The 14,742-nt window shown below is 36.7% G+C and overlaps 2 protein-coding genes across 2 annotated transcripts; one reads left to right on the top strand and one right to left on the bottom strand.

Moving 5' to 3' along the window:
- The first annotated feature begins 1,614 nt into the window (after window positions 1-1,614).
- mcts1 (MCTS1 re-initiation and release factor) lies at window positions 1,615-6,143 on the top strand. Its single transcript, XM_026918174.3, has 6 exons — window positions 1,615-1,805; window positions 3,285-3,437; window positions 3,558-3,655; window positions 5,428-5,561; window positions 5,665-5,732; window positions 5,923-6,143. Exons 1-6 carry the CDS (start codon window positions 1,795-1,797, stop codon window positions 6,002-6,004), a joined length of 546 nt encoding a protein of 181 aa, XP_026773975.1. The 5' UTR covers window positions 1,615-1,794; the 3' UTR covers window positions 6,005-6,143.
- Window positions 6,144-7,657: 1,514 nt separating this feature from the next.
- Window positions 7,658-10,939, bottom strand: c1galt1c1 (C1GALT1-specific chaperone 1). Its single transcript, XM_026917368.3, has 2 exons — window positions 10,749-10,939; window positions 7,658-9,656 (listed from the first exon to the last, which is right to left on the bottom strand). The coding sequence occupies exon 2, from the start codon at window positions 9,640-9,642 to the stop codon at window positions 8,686-8,688; it is 957 nt and encodes a 318-aa protein (XP_026773169.3). The 5' UTR covers window positions 9,643-9,656; window positions 10,749-10,939; the 3' UTR covers window positions 7,658-8,685.
- Window positions 10,940-14,742: the final 3,803 nt, after the last annotated feature.

The following is a 14,742-nucleotide window of genomic DNA, read 5'->3' as shown; positions in this document are numbered from 1 at the left end:
CTGTAATTGTACTAATTGGAGAAAGAGTGCGTCACATATTTTTCGGATTTGTAGCCACTGAGCTAGTACCACTAAAGCAATGGTTCTGAAAGAGGGATCCATGGACTGTCAAGGATCATTGATTTATTTATTTTTTTTAATTTGGTACAGTGGTGGAAATGAGAATGGGAACATTCTCTCTCTCTCTCTCTCTCTCTCTCTCTCTCTCTCTATATATATATATATATATATATATATATATATATAATTATTCTGCATTATTGTGTCAATGAAAAATGTTTTGATTCCACAAATTACTTTTCTAACAAAAAATTAAATGTTACAGGAAAATGTGTGTATGGCAGTAAAGAAAGCAACATATTACATAATACACTACTTTTCAGACCAACAACAACATAATGAAGTCTATCCGGTTTTATCTGCAAAACCAGAAACAGGTATGACAGTCAGAGTCTCCAGAAGAACTGTGGCAGAGTCTCAGAAAAACTTACCATCTAATTTCCTTATAAAATTGCACAAAGAGAGAAGGTTTTTACACTTAATGTTGACATTGTTTAGTTTTTTTTAGTTAAAATTACTGTTTACTGCTTTTGATAGTGCTTTACAGCATTTCTTTGCATGTGCCTTTTGCACAGTTTATATATATATATATATATATATATATATATATATATATATGTGCAGTACTGTGCAAAAGTCTTAGGCACCCTATTTTTTTAGTACAAACTTATAGATTTTTATTTTATGACTTCTACATTATTGATTCAGTATAAAAACATTTTAGATTTCCAAACATTAGTTTTCCAGAACAAAATTAAATGTTACAGAAAAATGTTTGTATGTCAGTAAAGAAAGCAGCATATTACATTACTGAAAAGAGACACTTTTCAGACAAAAAAACACAATGAAGGCTGCTGGGTTTTGCTGCAAAAATAAGAAGTAAGTGTGACAGTCAAAGTCTCCAGAAGAACTGCGGCTGCTTCTGCAAGATGCTCAGTAACACTTACAGCTCATTTCCTTATAGAACTGCACACATTGTACCTGAGACTACTATTTTTTTTTTAAAGCGAAGGATCGTCACACCACATGTTGACTTTGTTTCATTTATCACTGCTAACTGCTCTTTATAGCTTTTTTTAAAAATATAGAAACATTTAATTTCATTATTTTTGAAGGCATCTTTGTTCTACAGCATTTCTTTCCATATTCTTCACACACACACACACACACACACATATATATATATATTTGAGGCCTTATTATCCTGTTCGGTCATTGAATTGAATGGGTTTAATCCTAACCTCAATAACATAAACACAAATAGGCTTATTAATTACATTAATATTAACATCATCTTTTTATGACATAATGTTTTGTCACTGGAAGGTTCCAGAGTAAAAAGCTCTATTATGGCTGTAATAAATAAGCAGAATATTATTGTACAAAATTAAATACTGAGCCTAATGTTTGAATAGTTGGATTCGGTTCATGAAATAAATGTGAAAATGGTTTATTTTAATAGTTAAAGGGATCTCTGACTGCATAAAGTTTGAGAAGCCCTGCTTAGTAACAGTACTCTTCATTACACCAAGCCTTGCTGCTCAGAGTTTGCGTTGCCGTAAAGAGTGGAAGACTGTCGCAAAAAAGGTGTCGTCTGCTGTAGAGACTGCTGCGCTGTGTTGCTAATCGTTTATTTCACTGAACGTCTGTTATATGTTCTTTATTAATTATTGAGTCCTAACCATTTTTTTAAACGTCACGTCACACAGCAAAGAGGATAGTACGACCAGCAAAATGTTTAAAAAGTAAGGATGGGCTGTGCCTGATTAGACTTTTTTAATACTAGGAGTAACCCATTTAACTGTTAGCTTACCAACATGTGCATGTAAATTAAGTTAATGTTTTCATTAATGTATTGATGATGAGATGGATCCCACTTGTGAAACCAGAACAATCTGTTTCGCTTAGTATTTTTAGGCTAACAGCTTACTAACCTGCTCTCAGTTTATAAAGCCAGTCTGCATGCTAGCTAGCCAGGAAGTTCACTGACAGTGCTGTGTTACATGCTGCTTAATATTCGGGTTATTACATGGCTAAATGTATCTGTGTGTGCATGTGTTCCACGGAGAGCCGGTTATTTGTGTGTGGTAGTGATTAGTAGTAAAGAGACATTACCTACTGATAGGTTAGTAACGTTTTATGTCAGAGATTTTAACTAAAGTGTGAAGGATTATCAGGCAGTGAATGCTTATACAATGTGATCAGTGCTCTAATCTTTCTCTACTCATCTACCATCAGGTATCAATCAAAGAGCCCTGTGAATCAGGTTTCGATCAGAGAGCCCTGTGAATCAGGTTTTGATCAGAGAGCCCTGTGAATCAGGTTTCGATCAGAGAGCCCTGTGAATCATTTGGATCGTGCTTTATTGGCCAAGTACACTGGGCAATGAGTTCCCAACCCTGGTCCTGGACACCTCCTTGTCGTGCAGGTTTTAGTGCTTTTCCTGCTCTAACACACCAGTTTCAACTAATCAGATAATTAGCAGTTATTTCTGAGTTGAATTAGAATGTGATAGAGCAGGGAAAACACCAAAATGTACAGGACAAGACCATGGAGGTATTCCAGGACCATGGTTGGGAACATGCGCACTAAAGTATTCAAGGAATTAGTCTCGGTTGTTGCTCTCTTGTTGTGCTTATAGACATTACGCCTTACAATAAGACAAGGACATAGACAACAGTAATATAACACACATCTGCTGAGAGCAGAAGTGCATACTATATATAACTGTTGCACTGTAAGTTAAAAAAAATCATATGAATCAGCTTGAACTAGAATTGTGCAGACAAAGATGTGTTAAAAAAATGGTAGGATTTTTCATTCAGCCTCAAACCAGAATGGAAACTCAAACAGGCACTTTACTTCTGTTCACGTGCTGTAGAACACTTGCCAAGAATAAGCACCTTACTCCGTTTTCTGCTGTGTATCATGTTAATGTTTGGCACCAAGTTCACGCCCAGCTCACAGCTCACTAACAACCTGCTCTGCTCCAGAGACTCCTTAGAGATAAACAGTAGCTCAGCCTCATAACAACTGACGCATTCATCCATAGCAACTCCTGACAGTCAAGACTAAAAAGGGTCATAACTAAAGGACTAGTATTAGGGTCTAATAATCTCTGTCTGAGCATTCGCTCACTCCCCCATGTTCATTTTTAAAAAAAATTATTTTATTCATTCATTTTAATAATCCAGTTGTTCCTTTTTCCCTGTTTGCTCATCCAGGTTTGATGAAAAGGAAAATGTCTCAAACTGTATTCAGCTAAAGACGTCTGTAATCAAAGGCATTAAGAATCAGCTTGTTGAGCAGTTTCCTGACATTGACCCATGGCTCAATCAGATCATGCCCAAAAAGGATCCAGTCAAAATTGTCAGATGGTATGAGATATGAAATGCTTGTCAATTATATTTACTTACTTTTCTGAATTCATATGTCTTGCTTAAGATGATGTCTTAATTATATATTATTGATTCTTGTCTGTTTACTGTTTATTGCAGTCATGAGCACATTGAAATTCTGACAGTAAACGGTGAACTGCTCTTCTTCAGGCAGAGAGAAGGACCTTTTTACCCAACCCTGCGACTCCTTCACAAATGTAAATCTTGGAAAACATCAAATACCCTAACTTGCATCAGTACAGATTAATATGTAGAGAATAGGCATATCCATGTTTATGATTTTTCTGTTATACCACAGCGCTGCTGAATTCTCAATTCTGATTATCCAGAAGGTGACAGGGACTTGTATGGTGGATTCTCTACATCAGGGGTGTCCCGTCTTATTCATAAAGGGCTGGTGTGGTTGCATGTTTTCATTTTAACCAAGAACAAGCCATACAAGATCAACTAATTCAGTGGGTGGAATCAGGCGTGGCTCCTGCTGTAACTGTAATGAAAACCTGCACCCACAATGGCCCATTTGTGGATAAGATTACACATTCCTGCTCTACATGAACTAAATCTAATAATAAGTGGATTAAAAAATGTGCTGTTGAACAAAGGAAACGTATAATTGTTGAAGTTTATGGTGAAGTTTTCTGTAATGAGATGTTTAATTTGCATTTTTGGAATGAGCCTCCAGTGTCAGCACTTTGTAACAGGCAGTGAGTTTTCTGTCACTGGAGAGTCTTCAGGACAGAGGAATTATTGCACTTTCTGGTTTCTTGGTAAAATGGCAAGGTGTATTTTTGTATTATTAACTTCAAGAGAGAGGAAAAAAAAGATGCTGGTGAGGGACCACTTTTTTATAGCTGCTACTGGGCGAAAAAAATGGGCCAAGCCCAGAATGGCAAAATATAAAGCTTTTAATGGTCTTACCAACAAATCATTGTTCAAGAATTAAGCAAATAGATAAAGGAGCTTAGTATGGGAGCTTTTCCCTCTGATTTCTTTAAATGTTTAAGCCTTGTGGCCCTTGATGGGCTGCATCAGGTGTGGCAGATAACCAAATAATGACTAATCTTTTAAGAAAAAAAAACATCCCAGAAGAAAATTTTGTACACACAGACATGTTAGTTTGAATTTTACATCAAACATTTTAATCATTATCATGATTTTACCTTACCTTGCATACAAGAAGATATATAAGTGAATTTCCCAGTTTTTAACTTTTCCCCAAACAGTTCACTGCAGCAAAAGTAAACCTGCAAATGGTTAATTGGAATGAAAACCTGCACCCACAATGGCACAGGAGATCTCAGGAATGCATTTGTTTAATTCTCGCTAATTTTCTGACCAATGATTTGTTGATAAGACCATTAAAAGCTTAATATTTGCCATTTTGGGCTTGGCCCTTTTTTTTTTTTTGCGCTCAGGGGTATACATGATAAGAGGAATTCACTTGTTTTGGGACATTCCACAGCATTAAATGTAATTAGAAAATGATAAAATATGCATATCATTCTTTAATAAATAAAAATTGTTAGTTTTGGCAAGTTACTCTGGTATCAAAGGAACAGAATGCGTCATGCTCTTATAAGACAAATAATCAACTCTTGGGTGGTAGCAATAACTGTGCTTTATGTCGTGCCGCATCACAAGACCCTGATTGTTTTCCTATATGTCCTGTCATATTTTATTCCTTACACAGCACTATTTAGATCAGAATCAAAATTCTGGTATGATTTTGACATAATAGACTAAGATGATTTAAAGTGTATTAATAGAAAAGCAAATTTTAATAATTTACAGAAAAAACAATGTATCTTACATATTTTTTTAATGTATGTCTGTTTTCTAGTGAAACGTAAAATATAAGAGGTGATTTATGTGTTATGGTAAAAAAAAAAAAAAGAAAAACTGCTTAACCCAGGATCAAATATTTGACACATTTCTCTGGATTTTCTTGATTTAATCTGTTATTTTACAGATCCTTTCATTCTTCCACACCAACAAGTTGATAAAGGAGCTATCAAGTTTGTTCTCAGTGGAGCAAATATCATGTGCCCCGGGCTGACGTCACCTGGAGCCAAACTCTACCCTGCTGATGTGGACACAGTAGTTGTATCCTCTGAGATGCCATGCAAAATATTTCACTAGAAATAAATGTTCTACTTTGTCACAGAATAAAAGACAGGTTATTTTTGTCCTTGAGTCACTGTGTCAGGCGATAATGGCAGAAGGCAAGCAGCATGCGCTCTCCGTGGGTGTGATGAAGATGTCTGCAGAGAACATGTAAGTGGCCTTGCTCTGTTTTACACACACATGAAATTCATGGCAGAAAGCAAGATGATACATCTCTGAAGATGATGGTAACTTGGATTGTTTGCTGTGCTTTTAACATGAAATGTGTTCTGCCTGAAAGTTTTAATATTGAGTTTCATCTCCTCATAATAACCATAATTCTTATTATGTCTAAAAACAGAGAGAAGGTCAACAAGGGGATTGGGATCGAGAACGTTCATTATCTCAATGACGGACTGTGGCACATGAAGACATATAAGTAATAACACCATAAAACATCTGTATGTTAATAAAATCTCTGAACTGCCAGACACCACTCTCTGCCTGTCTGCTATACATCAACGGCAAACCACACTGAAGATTATGAACCCAATGCACTAATAAAACCTGCATTCAAGCCAATCTGAACTGGCGTTTTTATAGATCAGGGTGTTCTATTGTACAACAAGCTGTTCTTCTCCAGAGTCTAAATGGCAGCGTAAACGTATCAGGTTAGACACACGTTCCTTTCTAGTGCACTGTGTAGGTGTACAGTTTGAGACTTTGAATCTACAGGGATCAGTTTTATTATAATTGTTAAACAATGAAATTAAAAAAAGTTAAATTAATAAAATTGTTCCTAAATCGGTTGAATAAGATGTGACTACAGCCCATCTTTTTCCATTCACAGTGTGTGTGAATCTTCCTATTAACCATTATCATGGTCAATTTCTGACCACAGGACCTTGATCACATCAGATATTTTTGGTTTTCTAATTATTCTCAGTGCAGCAGTGGTTTAAAACACCTTAACAATGAAGCGTTTAAAGCCTCCAGTACTCTAACTGATATACTATATGGTCAGAAGTTTGTGGACACCTAACCTCACACCCATTTGTGCTTTTGGAACATCCAATTCCAGCTTTAGTTCCCCTTTGCTGTTCACTCTTCTGGGAAGGCTTTCCGCTATATCCTGGCACATGGCTGTGGGGATTTGCTCATTCAGCCACAAGAGCAGTAGTGAGGTCAGGCACTGATGTCGGGAGAGGAGGCCTGGGTTCATCCCAAAGGTGTTCAGTGGGGTTGAGGTCCGGGCTCTGTGCAGGTCACTCGAGTTCGTCCACACCAACCTCAGCAAACCATGTCATTATTGACCTCCCTTTGTGCACAGGGGCAATGTCATGCTGGAACAGATTTGGACCACTTACTTCCAGTCAAGGGAAATTGAAAGGCTACAGCATTAGATAATTCCAGACAAGTGTGTGCTTCCACCTTTGTGGCAACAGTTTAGGAAAGGCCCACATATGGGTATGGTGGTCAAGTGTCCACAAATGTTTGTCCATATAGTGTACACTCACACCCATACTACTAAGTACACTACTATGTATACTGCTAATACACTACGTCATTGTCAGTGGTGTGTTGAGAATGAAACACCACCATAATAACATCCAGGCAGTGGCAGTCCTATGGGAATCCCTTACACTTCATGAACAGTAATTGTGCACCTGTTTCATAGGTGATAATATGGCCAATGCTTTTTATATAGTAATGTGGCAACTCTGCAATATTAAGATTTTGTTAGACTGGGACTTAAGAAAATGTAAATGTTCATCTCTATACTAAATATTACTTTGCAATAATTGCTTAATGGTACTGTTTTAAAATGTACTACTGATTTACAAATGGTTTATAAACAGATAAAAAGGATCCTCAAGTTTTATTTTAAACTCCTTCAGGTAGCAGTCATTACTGATGATAGAAATAAAAATCTTTCCAGATTTTCCTACCATGTTTTAAGACAAAATACTTCACAAGTGTTGCTCATGTTATGATCCAATCTGCCATCTGCCTTTCAAATTAGTTATATTCTGAAACTAACCGAACAGATTAGCACATTCTTTTTTCCCCACAAAATATTTAGGATTTTCGTAAAGTAAGTATGAGAATGTGAAAGTTTTATTTTAATCAATATCCAATACCCACAACTTTAAACTAATCAGCAGTTTTCACTGATAATCATAAAGCAATGAACAAATTAATCTAGTTTTGAAAAGAAACAAATACCCCATGAATTCACATCTCTTTACCCACATATAGAATAAACCTCTGCCAAACTACAGTCACATAAAAACAAAAACATAATTACAAAGTAATACCCTTCATTACAGCCTGGTTCAGCACTGCTAAAACAGCATTTAATCTTTTAAAACTTAAAAAAAAAAAAAAAAAAAAGATTAAAAAGATTTCTGATTCTGATGGTCCTATGAATGTAACCAATGCAGGAACAATGAAGTCAGGTTAATCATTACCATAAACAGTACTTCATTAAGACAATAGTATTAATTAATATTCATTAATATTCATTCATTCATTCATTCACCCACTATTATTTACTGTACAATATTAATGTAAACAATTTAGAAATAACACAGTTATAAAGATTATTTCTAGGTGCTCAAGTATATGAGCCCAAGATATGCTGTAACATGTCTTTGGGTTTCTGATCTTGTGTGCAGATTCATTTCCTATCTCTGGCTATAAAAATACTTTTTAAAATATTCATTCATTTTCAGTAACCGCTTTATCCTGGTCAGTGATGCAGTGTGTCCAGAGCATATCAGTGGATTAAAAAATTCCCCCAAAATTTGTCAAAGAGGAAAAGAAGAAACATTTCACCAGGTTAAGTTGAGAAAGAAAAATGTGTCCTAAATACATTGGATTCTAAATGTTAGACTGTACATTCCAGCATGTTCAGCACTCTCTCGGAGCCATAACAAAGTTGAATAATGCTAACTAAGAGCATTATTAAACTTTATTTGACAAAAATTCCTTTACCACATTTCTTTAAACTAACAGTTTACAGTGGTGCATTGATCCTCTGGCAATGTGAGCTTTAGCACTGTCAACATTGTCAACAACTTATACAACATTTTTGGTACATCAGTAGGGACAGTGTTAGTGATTAGTCATTGTCTGAGTCCTTTGGAGGTAAAAACAGCAAGGAATCATGAAAGTTGTGTCCATACGCCCTCAGCCTATAAACTCCGTACATCATGACCTGCATCTGGCTGGGGGACATGCCACCATATGTGATGGCCATGTCAGAGCAACATGTCTCCACAACATCGTCTGTGTTCTGGCTTATACTTTCAGAAATGAGTGTGTTCACACTCTTTTTGTTAAAGAGCCCCTTGCCATGAATATCTTCTCCATTTTCAGCGAACACACCGCTGAACTTCAGGCATATAGCAAGCTGCTTCTCTTCCTTCACCTTCCACAAGCTATTACCATGCTCAGGGCAATTATTCTCATCATTAAACCTTTCAATGAGTCTCTTCATGGCCTCATAGCTAAGCACAATGCCACTGTCATACTCCACGTACTCCAGCTCACCAGACTTTTCCACATGGCCAATGTAAAAGGGCTGACTGGGATCCTTAACCAGAACCAGATATTTAAGGTTCTCAATGATGGCGAAAGTTGTAGGCCGGGCGATGAAGAACCAGTGGAGGCCACCTGCATGCTCATATGCATGCTTGATTGCTTTACGCAATCTAACCCACTCGTCCTTTTCCTGCAGATCAACAGCCTCTACTACTTTGGCTGATTCAGAGGTGTAGAAAACAGACTTATCGCAGTGTTTGCTCCAAGTGTTGTTGGCAGTGACCCAGTACATTAAATCCTTAGGTGTCACCATAATGATACAATACACTCGCACCCGCTTGGTGAGTTCAGACACCTGAGCTTCGCTTAACTTTTGCATCTCGTCTTTGCCGATGGGTTTGAGATGGTGGTGGTCATGGTGTTCTTCTGGGTGAAAGGGAATTGTTGGACTGAAGGTTCCAAAAAGTGACAATACCAAACAGAAGACTCCTCCCAGGACCATGCCCTTGAAAAACGAACTGCCTTCCGACAACATTTTACCAGATGATACTGAAGACACATAAGACAGGGTTAGTGCAAAAGAGCATTGGGCATGTAAAGGATAATCCATGGCTAGGTGTGGATTACACGATTTTAATGCACGACCTGGAGGCAAAGAACATTTAAAAGGCATGAAAAGATGCTTTAAAATCGTGTAATGCACACCTAGCTGTGGATTATCCCACTTATACCATGGGCACTTGCCAGCATTGACAGGTTAAAGCTGTCATTGATGTTTGCAGCACAAAATTTGACTGAAAGGATAAAAATAATGGTTAATTTTTGATTGTTATTTTGTATACAGGTCGTTAGATCTAGAATTCTGCAGAGATAAAGTAGTGCGATAAGATTATATTCATTTGAATGAATTATAATAAATAGTTATTAGAGAGAGTGAGAGAAAGAGAGAGAAAGAGAGAGAGAGAGAGAGAGAGAGAGATTGTGTGAGTTATCTGCGTCTCTAGTAATAATTAAGCTGTGTTTAACTACTGTATGCAGCTGTAACTGTTTTGTTTCTGTAATTGTTTCTAGGCAGCGCATTGATATAGAGGCGGTGATTAAACTGACTAGAACTACCTGCGCACTCAACGGTTCGAATGCACACCTTCCAGCCAATCAGAATCGAGTATTCAGACATCCCAAAGTGTAACACTTTAAAAACATGTGATACAAACGAAGACATTTTGTTTACCTTCTATAGCTCCACGGTACCTTTGTTTTTTAAAAATTGTTTTAATTGTAATTTTTATTATTTTTTTTTAAAGATACAAACCGACACTTTAACAAATTCAGGGTAAGTGCTTAAAAAAAACCCAAAAAACAAAAAACACTAGCATTTCCGCATCACCTCAAAAAGGAAACAGTATATTATTATGCCTGGAGCACTTTATTCTGTATGCGCTTACTTTCAGGAGCTCACTGCTAGTTCATACAAACACGACGCCATAGGAATATGACAGATAATGTATATATAGCTCCAAATTTATTTTAGTTTTAGTTTCTGACATAGAATTTTAGTTTTTGACACAGAGGAGAGGGAGTTACAGTACTAAACTAGCAACACAATCCTAAAAAAAAAGAAAAAGAATGTAAACAAGTTACCTCTCTCAAGTTGCCGCCCAGTTAGCCGGAAAGCTAAACGCACAACTGAATGATTTCCTGAGTTTTGATAACAGTTTATTTCATTGGTCTCCTTAGGAACAGCTTAAACTGCAGACATTATCTGGCTCTAGATCCGTGATCCAGTGCAGCCGGATGTAGAAAAGGAGATGACAGCTCACTCGTGACGTCACTAGTTATCACAGGCTATATAGTATAAAAGACATTCATACAAGCCGAAAGACTAGAGAGCCGAGTTCACTAAACAAATAGGACAAGTTCGGAAAATAATAATAAATATTCTGATGTATGATATATTCTTATATATTAAAAAAAATAAGAAAGAGAACAAAGTAAACCTTTCAACATAACCGGAAGTCGAGCAGTAAACGTACAGTGCTGCTGCCATCTACTGGTAGGCATTATATAGTGACGTGTTTTTATTTTTTTTATTTTCATTTTTTTACATACGTCAGGTCAGAAAGGTGAGTTTGTTCACACTTGATGTGGAATTATAACACATCAGCAGAGTCTAGTGAGTTCAAATTGGCTGATCAATAAAAGTTTACATCATTTAATGGACCCAAGAGTCTCTTCTGTTAAATGGGTCCTGATTAAATGTACTTATGTGAATATCACTAACACAGAACAGAAATTAATAAAGCAGAATACATTCCAGTTCTACATGAACACAGATACACTATATGGCCAAATGTTTATGGACACCTGACAATAACGCTCATGTTGCTGTTATAATAACCTCCACTCTTCTGGGAAGGCTTTCCGCTAGATTTTGGAGCGTGGCTGAGGGGATTTGCTCATTCAGTTACAAGATCATTCGTGAGGTCAGGCACTGATGTTAGGTGAGGAGACCTGGGGTACAGTTAGCGTTCCAGTTCATCCCGAAGGTGTTCAGTGGGGTTGAGGTCAGGGCTCTGTGCAGGTCACTCGAGTTCTTCAACTCCAGCCTTGGCAAACCATGTCTTCATGGAGCTCCCTTTGTGCACAGGGGTATTATCATGCTGAAACAGGTTTGGGCACCTTAGTTTCAGTGAAGGGAAATTGTAATGCTGCAGCATACAAAGACATCCTATACAATTGTTTACTGTCAACTTTGTGGCAACAGTTTGGGGAAGACACACATATGTGTGTGACGGTCAGGTGTCTATCAAGTTTTTGGCCATATAGTGTATTATGTTGACTCTATTATTTCGGAATAATCAATGGCTACGATTCATGTAGAATTTCCATTTTTAGACAAATATTTTAATCTAAAATAACTCTCTTAGCCCTATGTTACCAGGAGTCTCCCTCATTGGGCCATTCTCAGGATTTGGTGTCCTTTATGCCCCCCAGACCTCTGTTAATAATACTAATAAGGAAATTCACTACAGTATAACTGACTGAAATGAATAAATTGATTTACATGTTTTTACTATGTAATCCAAAAGAAGGACTGGCTTGTGTTGGGGGCAGTCGTGGCCTAATGGATAGAAAGTCGGACTTGCAACCCGAAGGTGAACCTGAAGGTTGTGGGTTCGAGTCTCGGGTCCGGCAGGGATTGTAGGTGGGGGGAGTGAATGACCAGCGCTCTCTTCCACCCTCAATACCACGACTGAGGTGAGACCCTTGAGCAAAGCACCGAACCCCCAACTGCTCCCCGGGCGCCGCAGCAAAAAAAAAAAAGGCTGCTCACTGCTCCGTGTGTGTGTTCACTTCTGTGTGTGTGCACTTGGATGGGTTAAATGCAGAGCACAAATTCTGAGTATGGGTCACCATACTTGGCCACCAGTCACTTCAAAAGAATTTATACAAAATTAATTCCTATTTAAAAGTTTGTATTTCATGGAAATATCAGAATTTTGCCATGTCCCCATTGATCACCATTACATTTCTTGTGATTATTTAAAGTGTGGATTATTTGAAGTTCAAATAATATGAAACATTTTATTTTATCGAATTGAAAATGAATCTATCTCCAGTTATATATTTTTTTCCTGAAAGGATGTATTATTTTTCTAATACACTGCAGAATTTTCTGTCATCCTTCAATTGCTTTCAACCCTTTAACACTATGAGAGAGTATGACTATAGATGCTATATACTAATATTAGATAACACTATTTCTTCCCCTAAATAATGGTTAGATATTTTTGACATTATTTTAAGGAAAGTGCATCATCAAAATCTATTTGACTATGGATGAAAAACGAGGTAGATAAAAACTTTTCATGCAAAATTTTTTTTGACATAGTGCCAAGTATAAAATATATCTGATGTGAATTACACAGTGTTGTACAAAGTGTTGTTTCTTGCTTGCCAGCTTAGAAAGTTTTAGCCATTTTTGGACAAAAGTTGAACCCCATAACATTTTTGACTTGGATGGTTGTTACAGAGTTGAATGATTGTCACTTTTTTTTTTAATTCTTTGGGGGGAAAACTGGATGAGTGGTTTTTAAATATGATAATGCTAATAGAAAAGAGTGTACTCAATACAAGTAAAGTGAACTGAAAATATACGATGCTGCCATTTAATAACCTGTAAATTAGGGGTGTAACACAGTGTCACTATGAGAATGAAGAGTTATTATTTTTGTACCTGGCCATGATATTTTCGACCAGTGAATTTAGTTGATTCTGCAACCCTGACCAGGCGGTTACTAAGGATGCATGAATGAATGCTGTAAGTGCATCACACCGCACCATGCCTGACTTTGTTTGTCAAAAGGTAAAACCTTCTGCTTAAATGACTTTTTTGTCACATTCCACAGGATTCCAGTCCTTATACCCACCTCTAGCCTCTAGACGAGCTTTCTAAAACACACACACACACACACACACACACACACACACACACACACACACACAAAAGAATAGTGCTATCCTATTTGTATCTGTATTTGCGACCGTTTAGACACATTATCTGTTCAATCCAAATTATGAATTTGTATTCAGCCACAAATATAAAATAAAGCTTATATCACAGTGTCCATTCAACCCTGTTATCATTTTAAACCCCATTTGCACGTAACCCCGTAAATAAATAAACGTCTTTTTATTGAAAGCTGCACCATAGCAACGATGATATGTTTTTCCTTGTTAAATAAAATGTTTTCTATTTATTATTAGCCTTTGATTATATGGTGCATCTACCATACAAGTCCCTGTGTTTATTTTTTACTAAAGAAATGATAGAAATGATAGAAACAATAACGTGTTACACAAGTTCCCAACCCTGGTCATGGAGTACCCAGTGGCTGTATCAGAGAAAGGAAAACACTAAAATGTGCAGGACCCAGGAGTTGGGATGTACGTAATCTGTGATTAATGAACGAGTGCATTAATATATACCTGTATTTGCCTAGTAGCTGGAACTACTATCAGATTTTCTATGTTATAGAAAATGAATCTTCTGTGGTATAACATCTAACATAGCAGATCTGCATTTTCTTTTGCCTAAGCCTAAGATTATAGTGAAATATGCATTAAGATACGCATTAAGTACTTGAAAGATCTAAATGACTATTTGAATAGGTGTGTGTACAGTATATGAAGCACCGTTTATCTCTTATATTGGTAAAAACAACAACCACAACAACAAAAATAAAAAACCCAACAACATCAACAACAACAACAATAAAAAAACCACAACAACAATAACAACAACAACAAAAATAAAAAACCCATCAACAACCACAACAATAAAAAATAAAAAACCCAACAACAATCATAACAACAACAACAAAAATTAAAAACCCAACAACAACCACCACAACAAAATAAAAATACCCAACAACTACAACAACCACAACAACAAGGTAAAAAAAACCCAACAACAACTACAACAACCACAACGACAACAAAATAAAAAAACCTAGCAACAGCAACAACAACAAAATAAAAAACCCAACAACTACAACAACCACAACAACAGCAAGCTAAAAAACCCAACAAAAACCACAACAACAACAACAAAATAAAAAAAACAAACAACCAC

The sequence above is a fragment of the Pangasianodon hypophthalmus genome, chromosome 7 (assembly GCF_027358585.1).
Source record: "Pangasianodon hypophthalmus isolate fPanHyp1 chromosome 7, fPanHyp1.pri, whole genome shotgun sequence".
Taxonomy (NCBI): domain Eukaryota; kingdom Metazoa; phylum Chordata; class Actinopteri; order Siluriformes; family Pangasiidae; genus Pangasianodon; species Pangasianodon hypophthalmus.
The sequence above is the reverse complement of the archived record's forward strand: the minus strand, read 5'-3'. Positions and strand labels throughout refer to the sequence as shown.